A 19,149-nucleotide genomic window follows, 5' to 3' on the forward strand; every position below is an offset into this window, starting at 1 on the left:
TTCATTTTAAAAGAGATCAGTAGCACTATAAAATGTGAAGCAGTCCAACTCATTGTTGAAATTGTGTCGTCGCTAAAAAGCAGGCTGTAATTATTGTTTTATTTTAAAAGTCCTATTTAACCACACAGTTTCAGATGCTGAAAGTACAAATCAGCCGCAGTGCAGAATCTCTTCCAGTCAAAGGAGGGTTAAGCTTCACGGATATTCTGAATTTCTTCTGCGCTATTCCCAGTTTGGTCATTCAGCTTTCTTACACACACTATAAATTCACTCTTGGCTCTCCCTTCCCCCACCTTATGTGCTTTCTTCACATTTTCTTTATTTATGAGTTTTGGCTACAAATGCAACGTTGATCCTCATTTAGTGAGTTGGCTTCCCCCTTTTCTCTGTGCATGCATGGCCAGCGGGGCACTGCACAGAAGCTGTGGGATGCAATGGTCACTTGCTCATTTTGCCTATTATAGATCCAGACACTCAGCTGTTCCACATTCAGTGCCTTCATGTTTCATCCAGAATGCTCCATTTCTGCCACACAAAAATATATGTTACAGTTTAGAAATCAGTAGGTTGCGGTCAGTGGATCGGGAGGGGGGCAGGCTAGTCCCCTAAATGTTCCCAGAGCCGGTGCTATTTTTCTAGAAAAAGAGGTGCTGGAACTCCCCATGAACACCTCCCTTGTTCTCTTGGCAATGGCACCGACCTGAGAGGGGCCAGAACTGAGTTCCAGTGAGTTCCGGCTGAAAAGCCCTGCCAGTGGCCAAGGCAGCTTCTGGTGCTTGTGTGCCCATGTGTGGTCGGGGTCATGCCTGCTCCCAGGGGCAGGACCTTTGCCTCCACACACAACAAACACCCAAAACAGACAAACACGACTGCATTTGGACTGGTGTGAGGAAGCAAAAAACCCCAGAGTGAGAGACCTGGCAGGGGCATGGTGCAGGATGTTGAGAGGGCAAAGGAAGGAAGCCCTTTCCCCGAGTCCGCTCAAGAGGAGCCTTCCATGCTTCACGTGCCTCACCGCTTTCCTTGGATGGTGGGCAGGGGAATGGCAGTGTGGTTTTTGCGGATGCCTTCAAAGAAGAGTTTTTAAACTGTCTAAATAAGGGAGAGAGGGTTCAGACCTTGGCCATCTTCATGGCTTAATAATTCCATGGAAAGAGGCCCGTGCCTGAACTCTCAGAGCTTCTTCTGCTTGATGGTTGTTCCCTCTTTCCCTCTTGCCCTGTCCTCCCTGCTGCCATTTTCTTAATGCTCACAGCCTCCTTCTAATTTGGCTGCATGAAGGACAAAAGTGTCAAAATTCAGCTAAGCAGGGACTGGCATGAGGGAGACACCAAGCCCCTCAAATTATAGCCCACTTTGATGCAAATAACAGTAGCACTCCTTTCTTTTGGCTTAAATTTTCTTCCAGATCTAGCCTCTAGAAAGTGTGTTTAGGAGCGTAGCTTTAAAGAACATTTTGAAAGGGGGTCTTTCATTGACAAAGCAGCACTGATACATTGACCATCACTTTTCAACATCTGTTGTGTTACATTTTATGTTTTACCCAAAGTGCAGCTCTGCAAACATTTATCCAGTAACAAGCACTCTGATATCTCCTGGATTGAAATGGCGCTTGCTCATGTAATTTTAGGGCCCCTTCCTTAGATGTGTGAATCATTTCAAAAGTAGAAATTTATCCAAAGATCTCCTTGCTATTGATCGTGGCGTGCTTAAGAGCTCCAGATGTGTTGGGTTTTCCTGCCTGCCTTCTCCCAGTGAGAGTGATGGGGCAGGGTGTTCGAATTCTCCGCCCACCCATCACCCCCAGCCTCTCTAGCAAACGGTCAGGCACCCGGAAGGTAGGTTGGGAAGGAAGGAAGTGGGGAGCAGCAGTCGGGTGCCCACACATACTCCTGAGGGAACTGCAGACCCAGGGACACCCCCAGATTTACAGACGTCATCCCAGTTACTAATTTGATCCTGGAATGTCCTGCTTTTCCTTAGGATGTCGCTATTTTCACCAGATAGATATTGGAGGGTATGGTAGGTTGTCCCTATTTTCATTAGAGAAATGTTGGAGTTATCTGACCCCCGAGCCACATGAAGGCAGCCTATTTCTGTAGGTAGTCTTTAAATTTCTTCCAATCTTCTTCCACCGACTCTTCTCCCTGGTCTCGGATTCTGCCGGTCATTTCTGCCAGTTCCATGTAGTCCATCACCTTCATCTGCCATTCTTCCAGAGTGGGTAAATCTTGTGTCTTCCAATACTTTGCAATGAGTATTCTTGCTGCTGTCGTGGCATACATAAAGAAAGTTCTATCCTTCTTTGGCACCAATTGGCCCACGATGCCCAGGAGAAAGGCCTCTGGTTTCTGGAAGAAACCCAAGTAGAACCTCAGGCTCTTGACTTCCTCGCCACCGCCTCTGACACAGCCAGAAGGAGGATTTTGTCAGAATTATTGTTAATTTCCCCTCGTCTCCGCTTGTAGTGAGTGGTGTGATCTTAGTTTGTCGCAAACTCTGGTCAGTTGCAAAGCAAACCAGTTTCAAACCTTGGGTTATGAAGCTGGCTTGACTGACTTACCAGAGTTGTGATAAATCAGTCCCTAATTAGCACACAATGACAAGCTGGGAGGGGGGTTACAATGTCAAGCCTGCAGTTTAGGGATGCTGGGAACTGTTGTCTAGTCTCCCCCCCCCCCCCACCCACTCCAGCTAGTTGCAGCTTATTAGTGAGTTTTGCCTTTCTCATGACACATTTACCCCTCCTTGAATAGTCTCTCTTTTCACTTCCATGAATCCCCTTTTTCAGATTATTAAGGAGTTATTTTCATTATGAAAAAAATTCAGTCTTCTGTGAATCTTCTCATTCTTTTGCCACATAAGCATGACCATGCAATTATGCTTCCCATATTGCTCCTTTTGGGAACAGGAAGTCTTCCCAAAGTCTCCTCTTTAATTTAGCTTATCTCTGCCCTGGGCTTCTGAATGCTTTGAAGTCTATTAAGCAGGGGGCCTGCTGACACATGCAGCAGCCCCGCCAAACTGGCTACAGGCAAATGTTCTCAGGCTCACTGTCAAAGCTGGGCATGACCTGTGGGCAACTACCTCACTGCAAACTTGGAGTGAGCTTTCCAATGGCTGCAATAACTGCCACCGCCCCCATCTGGATCCAGGTGAGAAGACAAGGATAGAGGCATCTCAGGGGGGCTAGACCTTCACTCATGCCTCTGTCCAAATGTGGTCCTCAGCTATGCCATGTCAGTTCTCCATTGGCTCTATTGTGCTTTTAATTCCAGGTTAGTGAAAGGGAAATCTGCTATTACCTCAGCTTTACTCCTGGATGATCACACTGGCTTGTTTTGAACCATTGAGTCTGCGAGGATATGTGAGAGAGGGAATGTTTTTATCTTTCTGAGTCGGGCCCACCAAGTTTACTTGGTGGTGCAGCAGCACAGGCCCAGCAAGCAGGGTGGCAGCATTGCCATTGCTGGTTGTCTCCCTTGCCCGTGGTCCTGGCCTGCAATCTACTGGGTTTGGATGCCTGCATGTGAAGTTTCATATCCAGACCAAGATCGGGATTTTGCTACTGTACTACCTACTCTGCTTTCTAACAGTTTCCGTGCCCGAACTGACAGAGGTAATCTCTGGCAGCATTTGAGTCCCCCAGCTTTGTTGTCCTAGGTGTCTTCAGTCTTCATGTGAAAGATATCCTTCCTGGAGCAACTCTGGACTTCATGGCCTTAAAGGCAACTCAAACAGTATCTGGACCTTCTCATTTTGCAGGACGTTAGCTTAACCTCACCTTTTGCTTTGGGCATGGTGGCCGTGAACTGAAGGTGGGGGGAGCTCAATGTGCATCTGTTGCCATGGTCAGATCATTGCCTGATAAAGTTAGGTTCTGGTCAGCTGTCCAACTCTACAGGATTGGGGTGCCAATTAAGGGAAATCTGCCCCTGGAGACTGATGGATTCAAAGAGATTCCTGATGGCTCGGGTATTTCCCAACTGCCATGGCTTGGCAGTTCCACCAGTGCTCTGGCCAGTCTGTGCAACACAGAAATGACTCAGGCAATTGGCACAATAAGTCCTAAGCACCCTTTTCCCTCTGATGGGACCACTAGCACACCCACCCACCCATGGTTTATTGAGGACCTAGAAGCTCAATAAATGAGAGAGGGAAAGGCTACAATGATAGCTGAGGAAGATTTGCGCTGAGTGACAGAACACAGTTAAGAGCTCGTTATTGAAAGTATTCTGTGGCAATGGTGGTGACAAAGACTGCTAAATTTCCCTCCATTGCTGTATCTGTTCAGTGATATACAGCAGAGCTATTTTATATTGTGAAGGATCTTTTTAACTTCATGGTCATCGAAAAGAGTTATATGAGGCCACAGAAACTTGCTTTGCAAAGCACTTTGTTTGCAAAGCTCTCTGCCAATAAAATAACTTGAATCTACCCTGACCTGGGCTGTTGTTTGTCCGTAGAGGCTCCATGGAAAAATAGGGAATAGGTTTGTCCTTTTTACTGAATACCTTTCAGCTTGTTGGCCCTGAGGAAGTGGACAAAACCTTTGGAGAAGTACGTTCACTGACCTGTGGTCTTGATCTCTGCCCGTCCTGGCTGATAAAATCAATAGTCAGGCTTATGCGCACAGCCTGTGTAAGAAATGCCTCGCTTAGAGAGGGCTTCACACCCTCCGTCTTAAGAGGCAATGGTATGGCCTGTTTTCTTTGCACCCCTCAGACTTGCCCAACTATCACTCCATGTCTAATACCCATTTGGGGAGTGTGCATGGACCACAGCGATGGAAACAATTATCCATTCCAGTTTGGATTTTGGCCTGCTCTGGTCACTCTGTGATCTGTGCTGGTAGATGGTAGGGGAAGTGTCACCCTGTTGGTTTGATAGCATAGACAAAGGTGTCCTTCTGGGTCATGTTGAAGGGATGGGAACTGGGGGCATGGCGTTGAACTGTCGATTCATTCCTGAGAGAGGCTCTAGAAAGTGCTCTGGGGGACTGCTGGTTTTCTCAATGGCCTTTCCCAATGGAGTTTCACAAGGCTCCATCTTGTCCCCCATTCTCTTCTGGGGAGGTCATCTAGAGATTTGGGTTCTAAGAAGGCAGTTGAAAGGCTAAACCGCTGTTTGATAGCTGCAAAGGACTGGCTGGGGTGCAGTACACTGGAACTTAATCCAGCCAACATGGAAGGATTATTGGTAGGTGGACCATGTGACTCAGAGTTGTGTTTGTAGCCAGTTGTGGATGGGGTTGCACTCCTCTTGAAAGATCAGGCACTGCACCTAGTTTGGGAGTACTCCTTTTGGCGCTCCTGTTGGAGATGCAGGCGGCTTCAGTGGCAAAGGGTGTCTTTTTCCAGCTTTGGTTGGTACACTGTCTACAGCCCCTCCTGACAACAGCAGACCTAAATTAATATGTTCTATGTGAGGCAGCCCTTGAAAAGTGTTTGGGAACTTCATTTAGCACAGTATTCTGCAGCCAGATTGTGGATTTTTTTTAACTCCAGCTTTACATTATTTCATTTGCTCCCTATTAGTTTTCAGGCTTGTTTCAAGGTGGTCTTTACCTTTAGATGGCACCTTCAGAGCTGGCATCTTCTCTAGGTTCCTTTGCAAGAAGGAGCTGGTGTCCTGCTCCAAATCCCTCAACCTCAAGATGCAATTTTGGGATCAGACAGAGGCACTTCTCCTCCGCTATATTGCTTCAGGCAGTTGGCAAAGACCTGACTTTTAAAGACGGCTCTTGGTTAATTATATAATTCTTGCTTGCTCAGTTCTGTGTTACTTTTGTGCTGCTGAAATTTGTTAAACAGGTTAGATACTGTAATTTTATTTCCACATATCGTCAAGCTTTTGTTTTTATTTCAGTTTTAATACTGTTTGTTAGCTACCTTGAGTCTCCTTGACAGAATAAGTAATTAATTAAACAAGCCTATTTTATAGGGTCTGACCATCCTGTTGTATGAAAAATGACACTCTAGTAGTGCTCTTGCACATCTCCTGTTAATTTTAGTGCGCTTGCTCAACAGAACTCCCAGGAGACGCATCCCCTGAGTACATCAGAGGGACTGGACATGTCTTGAGCCCAGCCTGGCCCTGTTCAACAGCCAGGTCTTTCCAACTGGAAGCAGCTGTGTTTCAGAGTTAGGGAGCATGATTCAGCTGCATCCTGTCTTTAATGTGCTCTGCAGTGGGAATTGCAGTGTCAAATAGGCATCTCATACAACTTCCTGGGGATGGAGGAAATAAGCCTAGGTGCTAGAAAGGATTTTAAAGATGCCTTTAAATACGTCCTTCAAGAAGCTGTACAAGGTGATAGGTGGCTCTTGATATATGGTTACAAAAGTGGCGCTAATAAAGGCGAACCCACTTGTACATTCTTTGCATTTGGCAATTGTGTTATTTGCCCCACATGTCGGAATAAGGTGCCACCCTTTTGTCACAGGGGGCCGTCACTCCAGGGGTCACCAAGCTGGGTCAGAAAAGGAGGGGGAAGGTGGTGGAGATGCTGAGTAGGAGCTGTGCTGCTTCCAAGAAATCACTATGAATTTGGGATGCAATTGGTCCATTTTGGGAGCTGGGCACCAAGAGGCCTCTTTCTGCCTGCTTTCACTCACTGACTGCAGATGTTTCCATTCTGTGCGCCAAGGATCCTCATGTGTCACATTCCAGGATTGCTTTGCCACATAGCCTTTATTCCCATTGTATGATTTTGCTCTGTGCAAAGTTCTGGCTGGTGGTTGTCTCTTTGTTCCCTCAGGGAACTTTTAAATGGCAAAGCAAATGCAGAGTCTGCTGATCAGACCAGCGTGTTCGCTGTCCCCAGGATGCCTGTGTGGAGACATGGCATGCTTTTTCGATATACACTTCTAACACAAAGAACATGACACACTCCTTTATCCATTGTGGCATCCATGCACCACCCTCTTGGGATTAGGTCTTAGAGTTTCCTTTCATGCATCTGTCTGCATGGGCACTATGTTTGGGAATATCTTATTAGGTAAAATTCTTTGAAAGAGAAAATTAGCAGAATAAAGCATGCAAACATGCTTTTGCAGATATTAAATATTTTATGTATCCAGATTTGAAACCAGCAGCTGGCAGCCCCAGCTGGATTAGTTAAGGAGTCCTGTTTCACCCTCAGTTGCCAAGGGAGAGTTGAGAGGTTTTAAGTGTAGGGAATGGCACCTGTGTAAGGGACGCAGGTGGCGCTGTGGGTAAAAGCCTCAGCACCTAGGGCTTGCCAATCGAAAGGTCGGCGGTTCGAATCCCCGCGGCGGGGTGCGCTCCCGTTGCTCGGTCCCAGCGCCTGCCAACCTAGCAGTTCGAAAGCACCCCTGGGTGCAAGTAGATAAATAGGGACCGCTTACTGGTGGGAAGGTAAACGGCGTTTCCGTGTGCGGCTCTGGCTTGCCAGATGCAGCTTTGTCACGCTGGCCACGTGACCCGGAAGTGTCTCCGGACAGCGCTGGCCCCCGGCCTATAGAGTGAGATGGGCGCACAACCCTAGAGTCTGTCAAGACTGGCCCGTACGGGCAGGGGTACCTTTACCTTTAATGGCACCTGTGAGCATCAGGCTCACCAGCAGCCTCCTCCAGTGGGTTGTGAGCTCAGGCAAAGCTTAGACTTCTGAGATTGGCCCACCAGAGTTACACAGACATGCTTCAAGTCTTAAAATGACACAACTTGTAGATTGGGAGGGGGGGAGCAAATGGGAACATGTGTTATTTTGATTACAGAATTCAGTGTTGCTGATTGCAGAATGTGGACCTTTGCATACACACTCTGAACTTTGAGTCCTTTGGTATTAATTGCCTAGAGTGGGGAAGTGTCCCTGAATTGGGCTATGGGAGGAGGGAACTGAGTCCAGGTTCTCTTCCAGGGAGCAGGGCTTGTTATCCATTTCTTTCAGCTAGACCATATGGTTTTGATACTTTGTGTGGCAAATGAATAGGAGGTTATTTGAGTATCCCTTGGCTGTATGAGCTCAGATTGGCTCAGCAGCATGTGTGTGCAGAGAGAAAAATAGGAGGGTGTACTAGAAAGGGAATTTGCAAAATAAGTTCAAGGTTAAAACAATTTGTGTAGTGATTTTTAAAGAAAAGATCTCTAAGACATGCAGCAGTCTTTCTGGGAGCCAGATGTTCAAACACTGTAGCTGCCAGCAGAGCCGGTGAGCTGATGGGGTACTCAGGCACTATCAGTCATGGCAGCTGCCTCCCTGCATGCGTTGTGCTCTCATATAAAGGCAGATGAGAAGGATGGGGCTGTGGCATTCTTTCGAAGGTGTAGCTTTGCTGAAGCGAAAGTTTTATTCCTCACCTCATCCTGAGGGTTGGAAGAACCAAGCTCTCAAAAGGAGAGAGCAAATATTACCCCTAGATTAGCTACTCCACACACCCTCCACACACCACCATCTGATGATAAAGCCAATTCAGCCCAGTCTTTGAGACGAAACCCCTACATAAAGAGACCTTGAGCTATATTGTCTACATTCCTTGCATCCCTGATGATATTGCTCAGGATAGCATTCATTATCTGGAATGTCTACATTGGGGAAAAACTATCAGCATTGATTTTTATTTTTGAAAAGCACTTTGGGTTGTGGAAATAAGATTTAGAAGTTGTTGGCAGGCCATTGTGCAGTCACGGGAACCTGAAACTGAAGCTTCACTGCTCTGCAGAGCCTGAAATTGCCTTGGTTGTCGTGATGAAAGAGGAGGAGGAGGAGGACAGGGGGAGTGTAAATTTAATAATTATCCCGAATCTCTCTGCAGCATATGATAATGGTATCAAAGTATCCTTCTGGGCAGGTTGGGAATTGGTGGCGGGGGCTGTAGCATTTATATTTTCCAGTGGTCTGTCTTATTAGATCCATCTTAATATGGAGGGTGGTAGGGGGGAAAGCAAATCTGGACAATGCATTCTGTAGCAAGTGGTCTTAATCTAGGGCAGAGCTTTCCAAACTGTTTGTCGCACCACATTAGTGAATTGGCTGCAATGTGTAGGTGTGTCACGCAAACGTTCCTCCCGGGGCTGGAAAAGGGTTAGTTTAACCTCTGGTTTGCTAGTAAAACTGGATTACTGTGTCACAAAATGATACATGTCTAAAAAGTGTGTCACCAACATGAAAAGTTTGGAAAGCTCGGGGGGGGGCCACTAGGGGCACATCGGAAGATGGCTGGCAATAACATCTCTCCGACCCACACGAGGTAATTAAGAGGCTGTGATGGGAGTAAACAGCCTCCCGGCCCCCCCAAGCGTGTGGGAGGGGACTGCCCTTGTCTGCTGTGCCCTATACCACCCCTGAATTTGAGGGGGTGGGGGCACTAGGCAGAAAGCCCTTGTGCGGACTTCGGCGCTCCTGGACGCTGTCTCTGATTCGCACCTCTAGCTGCAGCAACTTCAAAAGAAACAATTAGGAGGAAGCGAATACACATATTTCAAGGAAGAATGGGGAGTAAAGACTGCTAACCGAAGAGATCTCTGAGAAACAAGACAGGTCGGAGGAACAGGAATAAATCATGAGCAGACACACTAAGGCTTAGTATGTTCGGCAACGGGACTGGATGGGGGGGGGGACTTTCCTTTCTTTTCTCTATGTGATTAACCAAGAACCCCCCCCCCACAAGTCACAAGTCAGAAATGCCATTTAAATGACTTAAGCTGAGGATTTAAGACTGTGTGGAGATAATTTTCTAACCAAAGCATGTTTTAAGAAGACCGTGGAAAGTATAAGAGCTTTGGAATGACGCAGCAAAAAATAGCGTCGCCATTTTGGCAAGTTCTGTCGAAAGACTTATGTCTGGGAGGAGGAATAGTTTTGTTTTCATACCGTGGGTGAGCCTCCTCAGAGGGACTAAAGAAGGCGACAGATGTGCGAGACTGATGATGGAAAGAGTGCTTTTATTTATGAAAGTGATGATATATGGATACCATCTCGACATGATGATTGGAGGAACGGAAAATCCACACAGGATTATAATTGGTGTTTACCTGCTTAAGGAGATTATCAGAAGAGATCATAAAGAAAAAAAGAAAAATATACGAACAAGATGAGATATGAGAACAGCAAGATAGGACTGGATAGAATTGTGAACATTATGTGGACAGATTTTTGGATATTAACGCAGCAGCAAGAACATGATTGGAATCCCCTTTGGAACTTGAAATATGGGTCCCCCCAACAAAAAATTTAAAATTCGGCTTTGTAATTTGGAATTTATGTGATGTGATGTGATTTGATTTGATTTGATTGGTCGGTTAATAAAAATTGTTTTTTTTTTAATAAAAGAAAAGTTTGGAAAGCTCTGATCTAGGGAGAAGTGAGTTCAGATATCTGCGCAGGTTGCAGGGTTGTTGTGAGAGTACAAGGTACATGTCTGCTGCCCTGAATTTCTTTGAAGACGGCAAGACACAAATGATTGGACGGCTTAGTTATCCATTGAAAACCCAACCTACCAGAGCACCCAGCAGTTGAAACTAGGGTAGAACTCTGGGGTAGAACTCAACATTGCGAGTGGCCATAGTACACTGCCCTAGAGAACAAATGGAAGCAGTATTATTAGACAGCATGTTTAAAATAAAGCTAGTACAATTCTTAAGCAACAAGTGTGCCTTCATTTATTTCTCTGTAAATAGTAGTTGTGTTTTTTAAAGTGCTTTTCAGAATTCAGGGAAAAGGCCTGGACTTTGGTCAAGATCCCCAAACATACAGGACTTAAACTATATCCCTTAAAGCAAGTCTCTGAAATAAATACTAAAGGAATAATAAAAAAACTACCCAATGTGACATATAGTAGTGTGGTTTCCTTGAAGATGCAGGACACAAGATCATGGTTTCATCCTTTTTTATATGAGAGCTATTCACTGGACAGAGAGGAGTTGTAATTGATACATACAATATGCCTGGATTTCAGTAAAGCATTTTATACCACACAACATTAATGTTACTATTTAAACAGGGAAACGAGATCCAGGCCCTACAGAAACTAACTAAAGGTAAAATGACAAGAGTTTTGTGCTATAAGCAAGTTTTAAAGTTAGAAAGAATTAACTAATTTAAGTTCAGTAGGGACTGGTCCCAGGACTACTTTATTTACCTTTTAGCAAACAGTCTGTGGACGGAAGTAGAAGTGTGTTGATGAAATCTGGAAAAACAAAATTTAGAAAATATTTTAATACAATAAAGATCTAGGAATTCTGCAAGGAAAAGCAGATGACCTCATGAACTAGAGTCATAGAAATGGAATGAAATGGAATAGTATAAACTGTAAGGTCATGCATTTGGGGATTAATCATGCATTTTTTTCTTACTGGTTAGAGACTGCTGGGCTGGGAGCAGCAGAAGGAGGACGGAGATCTGCAGATCCTGGTTGATCACAGGATGCCTGAGCCACAAATGTGATACAGCTGCAAAAAAGCCAGTTCAGTTAATGAAGGTTTTTGGTGCTCTTCCTTTGAAGCTGTGTCACATTTCTATTAACAGGATGAAGATATTAGTAATACATTTCTCCAGGCTTTATTTTGGAATTCTCTTATCCAAAAGTAGCATGGAGAGTTATCAGATGCTGCTTCAAGCAAAAGACAGAAACAGATTGCGATATTCAGGGACTTTGCAGGGGTCTTGGGGGAATTAAAGTCTGACCAGTTTACAGCTGTCGCATTCTACTCCTGACTTGCATGTGCACTGTTGCACTGCTCAGTGTGCATGCTGGGTGGTTGCTTCCTATTGTCTTTTATCAGTGTTGGTTTATTACAATTTGCTGCCAAGATGATTGTATATCAAACATCATTATTTACTAAGAAGAAGAAAGAAGAAGAAAGTGAGGTACATTTTACCACATGTGGTGGACTTGCAGAGTAACTCAGGGATTTTGGGAGATGATACATAATGAAATGTTTTTTGAAGAGGACTCTCCCCAAAAGACCAGAAACTTTTCTTTTAGGGATAACTGGATCAGATGGAGCAAAGAATCAAAGGAATTTGTTTCTATATGCAACTACGGCAGCGAGAGTACTGTGCCCCCAAATGACAGAAGGATGCAGTATCTACGAAAGGGAATGGAAATTGATGGAAGATGCTGAATTAGCAAGTTTAAAAAGTAAAATCAGAGAACAAGACGAAAGTCTTCAAGGCTGGGGTTTTGGTGAGGTGCTCTTCAGTGGGCTTCTGCTGTTTTCTGCAAGTCTGATATATTGAAAAATTTCAATCTCAACAAATTGAACAAATTGGCTGTGTACACAGATAAACAAATACCTGTGCCCTTGCCTACAATGGAGCTCAGGTTTCTGGAAGTGAGGGAGGATGGAGAAGTACTAGCTGAGGGGACACACAGTACAAATACACCCCATTGAACATTGAACACTAGTGTGAATGTGAAACAGTGAGAAAGTGTTCAGTTGAAAGTGCTTGTCTGGTTGAACGTGCACAAAAGTGCAAATGGAAAGGACAGATCTTCAGCATAGGTAAAGGTAAAGGGACCCCTGACCAGTCGTGACCGACTCTGGGGTTGCAGCGCTCATCTCACTTTACTGGCCAAGGGAGCCAGTGTACAGCTTCCGGGTCTTGTGGCCAGCATGACTAAGCCGCTTCTGGCGAACCAGAGCAGCGCACGGAAACACCGTTTACCTTCCCACTGGAGCGGTACCTATTTATCTACTTGCACTTTGACGTGCTTTCGAACTGCTAGGTTGGCAGGAGCAGGGACCGAGCAACAGGAGCTCACCCCATCGCAGGGATTTGAACTGCCGACCTTCTGATCGGCAAGTCCTAGGCTCTGTGGTTTAACCCACAGCACCACCTGCGTCCTGATCTTCAGCATATATGAACTATATAAATTAAGACAATCAAACCCTTTCTAATGGCTATTTGGCACAGAACTGCTCTTGTATTTCAAGTCTAAAAAAAAGTTAAAGGTGCACAGCCGCAACAGCCCTCATGCTTCCAATGACACACTGTATATAGGGCAGGTTTGTGCAAAACTGGGATCATAGAATTGTAGAGTTGGAAGGGACCATGAGAGTCATCTAGTCCAGCCCCCTGCAGTGCAGGAAATCTTTTGCCCAACATGGACCTCGAACCCACAACCCTGAGATTAAGTATCGCATGCTCTACTGACTGAGCTATCCCAGATCTCTGAAATCCATCAGCACATTAACAGTCCAGTGTGTGCATAACCTCAGTTACACTAGGGGGGAAACCCTCAAAAACACATTGTCTTTGCCTCAATAAACTCTTTCTCATGTGCATTTGAGGTCTTTTATTTCCTGCTTCCCCATACTGGTCCCCTTCCCCCCCTCTTCCCCTTGGTGATCGTGGTGTTTCTCACACAAATCACATGCAAAGCGGGTGAATGCGTCCTGCTTTCCCATCCATTAAAAAACCAACACATTCCTTCAAGGTCTAGACAAAGCAATCAGAACTGAACTTCTTCCTCACAAGTTCTCTCTCTCTCCACCCTCCACAGTTGCCTTTTTAGGAGACATTGCCTTGGACGAAGAAGACCTCAAGATGTTCCAGGTGGATCGGGTTGTGGATCTCACACGGCACACCATTGAGAGAACTGCCACTAACTCCTCAGGTACAGTTGCACATCTCCATACAACAAGGACTCAGACAATGCACACACAGAGACAAACCTGTGACTTCCGTGTTTCTGGTAGCAAATGAGCAGACTTATTGTACTGGAACTTGGATAGCATGTCTTGACACATGGCCCGGGGTAGAATCTGATTCTCAGTACTAGTTTGGATTACTCATCACTTGTACAGTTTCGCTTCAGTTCTCACTTTCAAGTTTTTAGCTATTCTCAGTCTGGTTCTTTAGCTTTTCAAAAACAATAGTAATGTTTACGGTCATTATAACGGTTTCAGAACTGACTGAAAACTCTGTGAACTGGTAATTGCCCATTGAAGTAGGCATCTTGCCTCAGGGTTACTGACTGTTCAAGCGAGGAAGAGGAGGTGATGGACCCCCATCTCCCACCCACATGATGATGATGATGGTGATGCCCTGCTCAGCTGGCTGGGTTTTCCCAGCCACTCTGGGCAACTTACACCCACCAGTTACTGTCAATTATTGTCAGCTAGCTTGCATATTAACATTTTATATTGTTAAGCAAAGGAGTGACCCACCACACTCTCCAAAACCCTAACCCACACCTATTGTTCAGGGTGTGCTTAAGATTCCCCTTCCCCACACCCATGCAGGGAACTTTGGCACACTTCTAGCACTGATCTATCAACACATGTTATACCTTCACATCTGTTTAGGCCGCATGGTCCCCATGAGTCTTATTGAAAGCAACAAATATATGCACAACAGTCCCAGCCGCTTCTACAAAAGAGACCCCAAAGTGGCATAGAGTGTCCTACATGTTGACCCATTATTAGGCTGCCCTACTGTGTGCATAAAACAGCTGCTGGGTAGGATGACCATATAGACCTAGCAGGGCCCAGGTTGACCCTGTTTATTTGTATTTCAAATTTAACCAGAATTTTTAGATATAGCAGAATTGTAACTGAACTGGACTGTGCAATTTTCATTACGCAGATTATTTCTGAACCACCGTGAAAGAATTTCTAAAGTTTTCTATAGTCTCACCACATGTATTTCAAAAATGTATCTGCTACACTTGCAACAGGTGAGTTGCACAGGATGGAAAATATGGTTTTGTTTTTGTTGCGTTAAAACCCATTTTGCAAATGGTTTCTAATTCATTTTCTTTTGGGGACAGTCTAGAAAAAAATCTTTGCTACTTGATTCCGCTGATTGTGCAAACTAACCCTTTTTCCAGAAGGCAGAACTCAGGAGGCCTTTCCTGTGAATTCAGTAGTTGACAGCTGGGATGTGCTTTGTGATACTCCATTTCCAAACCTGATTTCTGTTTCTTCCATTCTGTAGACTCATTTTAGTTTTCACTGTAGTCTTAGCTAAAGGATTTCTAAAATGAGACTGAACGGAGATGAGGAAAGTCAGTGCAGCAAAGATAAAGAAAGTGTTATAGGGTTGCATTATATTCATCATGCTTCTGTTGAAAGTCAAGGGTCAGGAGACCACTGTTAGCTCAGCTGCTGTTACTTTGGGAGAGGCTGGAAGAGGGTGCAGCCAGCCTGGCTCAGCTCCATGGATAATATTGACAGGATCCAGGTTCATCAGGCACAGGACAAAGGTAACTGGGTTCACATGGGTCTGCTTCTCAGCCATCCTCAAGAACACCCATGTAACTGTCTGCATTTCTTTAGCAGAGAGGGAACAATTGGAAGATTTATTACCCAGGGTGGTTTTTTAAATGAAATCTCCTTGACAGTGACATTTGTTTAACTGTGGGATAATCTCCTCAAGAGAAAGGGATGAAAGACTGGAGGATGCTATATAGGCAGCAACATTATTTAATTCCAACAAAATTGCTCACTAAAAACATAAGCTATTCAGGTATTGGGGTTTGTTTTTAAACCCCCCCCCCCCCCCCCCGAATTTTAGAGTGTATCTGAAGGAAGTGCCCAGAGTTTCAGTCAAATCTGGCACACCTGGATTTTGTTATTTGACTTGGAATGTTGGTTGGCAACTCACTATTTTGTCCTCATTTGGGAGGACCAAAATGTGACCGTGAAGCCTCCATGGGCGTTGTGTCCTTTCTGGTGCAGATTGGGCCCTCCCCATCACCCAGCCCCACTTTTCATGACAAAGAGGCAGTGAAAATGACCTGGTTCATGTTGTGAAGTGTGCAGGGAGGCCTTGCTCATGTTCGGCATGTACAAAGCCTAGCTTTGAGTTTCTCCTTGCCAGATCACTGGGCCCTCCTCCCTGGGCCTTTGGGGTAGGTTCTCCTGCCAGGTAATAGGCTTTCTATAGGCTGTGGCGGCAGCTTGACTGATAGAGAGCATTCCAGACAATTTGGAGACAAAGATCTTGGCATAAACCCTTGTACTTCTTCTGCTCTTGTGTTAACAAAACCAGCCAAAGCTTTGGAGGGAAAACTGCCTTTTCACAGTCAAATATGCATTGCATCTGAATAAACTAGCCATGTCTTGCAGCTGCCTTAATACCATCCACTAGAACAAAAAGATGCAATGGCCTGTTTTCTTGACATGACAGCAGGCAAAACAGTTTAAGCAACCAACCTGCCTTCTGCCACCTGGGATTTCCATGGCTTCATACCTATAATAATAATAATAATAATTTATTATTTATACCCCGCCCATCTGGCTGGGTTTCCCCAGCCACTCTGGGCGGCTTCCAACAAAACACTATAATACAATAACCTATTAAACATTAAACACTTCCCTAAACAGGGCTGCCTTCAGATGTCTTCTAAAAGTTTGGTAGTTATTTTTCTCTTTGACATCTGGTGGGAGGTCGTTCCACAGGGCGGGTGCCACTACCGAGAAGGCCCTCTGCCTGGTTCGCTGTAACTTGGCTTCTCGCAGTGAGGGAACCACCAGAAGGCCCTCGGCGCTGGACTCAGTATCTGGGCAGAATGATGGAGGTGGAGACGCTCCTTCAGGAATACTGGACCGAGGCCGTTTAGGGCTTTAAAGGTCAGCACCAACACTTTGAATTGTGCTCAGAAACGTACTGGGAGCCAGTGTAGGTCTTTCAAGACTGGTGTTATATGGTCTCGATGGCCGCTCCCAGTTACCAGTCTAGCTGCCGCATTCTGGATTAGTTGTAGTTTCCGGGTCACCTTCAAAGGTAGCCCCACATAGAGCGCATGGCAGTAGTCCAAGCGAGAGATAACCAGAGCATCCACCACTCTGGCGAGACAGTCTGCGGGCAGGGAGGGTCTCAGCCTGCGTACCAGATGGAGCTGGTAAACAGCTGTCCTGGACACAGAATTGACCTGCACCTTCATGGACAGCTGTGAGTCCAGAATGACTCCCAGGCTGCACACCTGGTCCTTCAGGGGCACAGTTACCCCATTCAGGACCAGGGAGTCCTCCACACCCACCCGTCTCCTGTCCCCCCAAAACAGTACTTCTGTCTTGTCAGGATTCAACCTCAATCTGTTAGCCGCCATCCATCCTCCAACAGCCTCCAGGCACTCACACAGGACCTCCACCGCCTTCACTGGTTCCGATTTGAAGACCACAATAAATACCTAACCTACAAAAATGGGAAATGGCTGTATAAGACACACCAAGGAGTCAGCATTTTTGGACAAAGAGTGGTTTAAGAAAATGCATAGGATTCAATTTGTGTGGTAAGAGTTGTCATGTCACTAGCTCTCTAATAATTACTAAGAGACTTGGTGGTGGTGATGCTCAAGAAGCTTTGGGCAATGATTGGCTTGCCTGCCTTTCTGTCACAGAGGGGCTGGGCAGTGAAAGGCCTCCCTAGCAGTGGCTGGTTGAGTGGAGCAAACAGAAACCCCCAAGAGAAGAGGCAGGAGCCTGTGGGGCAAACTAGATGTGGCACCGTTCAAGCTTGTTTGCATAAATAGCAGGTGTGGTAAGTAGTGGCCCATCTTGTCTTGCCCCCTGAAAACAAATTTGGAGGAAAAAGGAGTGTCTCAGGAGAATGAGGAGAAAGCAAAAAGTGGGATTCTGAGGGGGGGATAAGGAGAAGTAGGAGAGAAAATGAACTTGGAGGGGAAAACTGAAGTTCACTGATTGATATGAAATAACAGCCCAATCTTTAATCTAGTGTCGCAGCCCACCTTGGCAGGGGTCTTTAGACACATGAAAAATGGCATTAGACTATTGGTTGATAAGGAATGTAGTGCCAGCTCCAAGTTTCGGTGGGCCCTTTGGCAAGACACTCTCCAGGACCCCCAGCATGACACACACACCCCGTGGGTCTAGTTTCTCTTTGCCATTAGCTGCAGAGCTTGCTGATGCTCATCTTCCTCATCACTGTTTGCCAGACAGAGAACCAATGAGCAAGCAAGTGGCATCATCTACTGTCTGCACGCATCACTTTTTTTCTGGGCCAGAGGGAAAGGAGGGTGAACAAGTAGTGAGAGGCTTAGTGGTTTCTTTCACTCAACAGGACTTACATCGTGGTTAACTGAGATCTGCATCTTAATAGAAGCATTAGCAAAGCAGTTCAATGCATCATCATCAATCTTTATTACGGTCCAGAGACCCAACAAATCATTACAAAACAATACACAATTCATACAGCCTACCTCCAGGTTAAACAAGCATTTTGTTTAGAATATAGGGCTCATTTGATCGTGCAACCACCGATAAAAACTTTGCCACTGCTGATGTTCTAACATTTGTCCGGTCTTCCAGTAGGAACCTGACATAATGAGCCTCTGATTTTCCCGGGAAAGGTACCAGCAAGGGTAGTATCAGTTCAGCCCTGGCTTGCTCATATTTTGCACAATGCAACAAAATATGTTTTATGGAATCGATGTCTTGAGCACACGAGCAAAGTCTGTCCTGGTAGGGAACTCCTCTCAACCTGCCATCCAACACTGCAGAAGGGAAGACATTTAGTCTGGCTTTGGTGAAAAGCCCTCGGTAGTTTGGTACTGTCAGGTTTTTAATGTAAGATGTTAACTTAAAGACATACCCATATTGAACTCCCACTGCCAGCGGACTACAGACTGCGTATGATCGTGATCGCAAGTCACTGTGTGCATTATCCCATAATCTTTGCTTTAACGTCTTTAGGGCGCCTTCATAACTCAGGTAGTACAGTTGGGGGAATGACAGATCAATAGAGATGGCTTTTTTAGCCATGGTTTTCTGCCATTTGCTGACAAATTCCTCATTGGTCAGGTGTTGGTACAAACCCTTCCCTAGATTAAACACTGAAATCCTGAGCCAATGTTTTAGGGCAGCCCACCATGCTTTAGTTGAAATTGGGCATTCACCAGCTTCTAACAGAAGAATGGAGTTGGGGATGCAGTTGGGTACCTGCAGCAGAGATCGTAGAAATTTTGCCTGGAAGCCATCTAGCTTTGGCAGGTCCCCATTATGCCAGACATTTGCTGCGTACAGGAGTTGGGAAACGGGTCTTGCGTTGAAAACCCTTAAGGGTGCTGGAACATATTTGCCGCCCTTTGTGAAAAAGAATCTGAATATGGCTAGCTTTGTAATCTCTGCCTTTTGAAGGGAGGTTTGCCAGTGATGCTTCCAAGATCCTGTATGATGGAATGTGAGCCCTAGGTAACTGAAGTATTTTATCTGTTCAAG

General features: G+C 45.5%; 1 protein-coding gene across 4 annotated transcripts in view; it reads left to right on the plus strand.

Moving 5' to 3' along the window:
* The window catches only part of BMP1 (bone morphogenetic protein 1), a 130,585-nt gene that overhangs the window by 44,213 nt on the left and 67,223 nt on the right, over window positions 1–19,149 (plus strand). For 2 of the 4 annotated variants that reach the window (XM_028708405.2, XM_028708406.2), the window contains exon 2: window positions 13,470–13,583. In XM_028708405.2, coding sequence (XP_028564238.2) covers window positions 13,470–13,583 — 114 coding nt within the window. Of the gene's footprint in view, window positions 1–13,347; window positions 13,352–13,469; window positions 13,584–14,554; window positions 14,646–19,149 lie in introns of those variants that run through there. The other 2 variants (XM_077919582.1, XM_077919583.1) reach the window with 2 other exon arrangements.

Source organism: Podarcis muralis, chromosome 15 (genome assembly GCF_964188315.1).
Source record: "Podarcis muralis chromosome 15, rPodMur119.hap1.1, whole genome shotgun sequence".
Lineage (NCBI taxonomy): Eukaryota > Metazoa > Chordata > Lepidosauria > Squamata > Lacertidae > Podarcis > Podarcis muralis.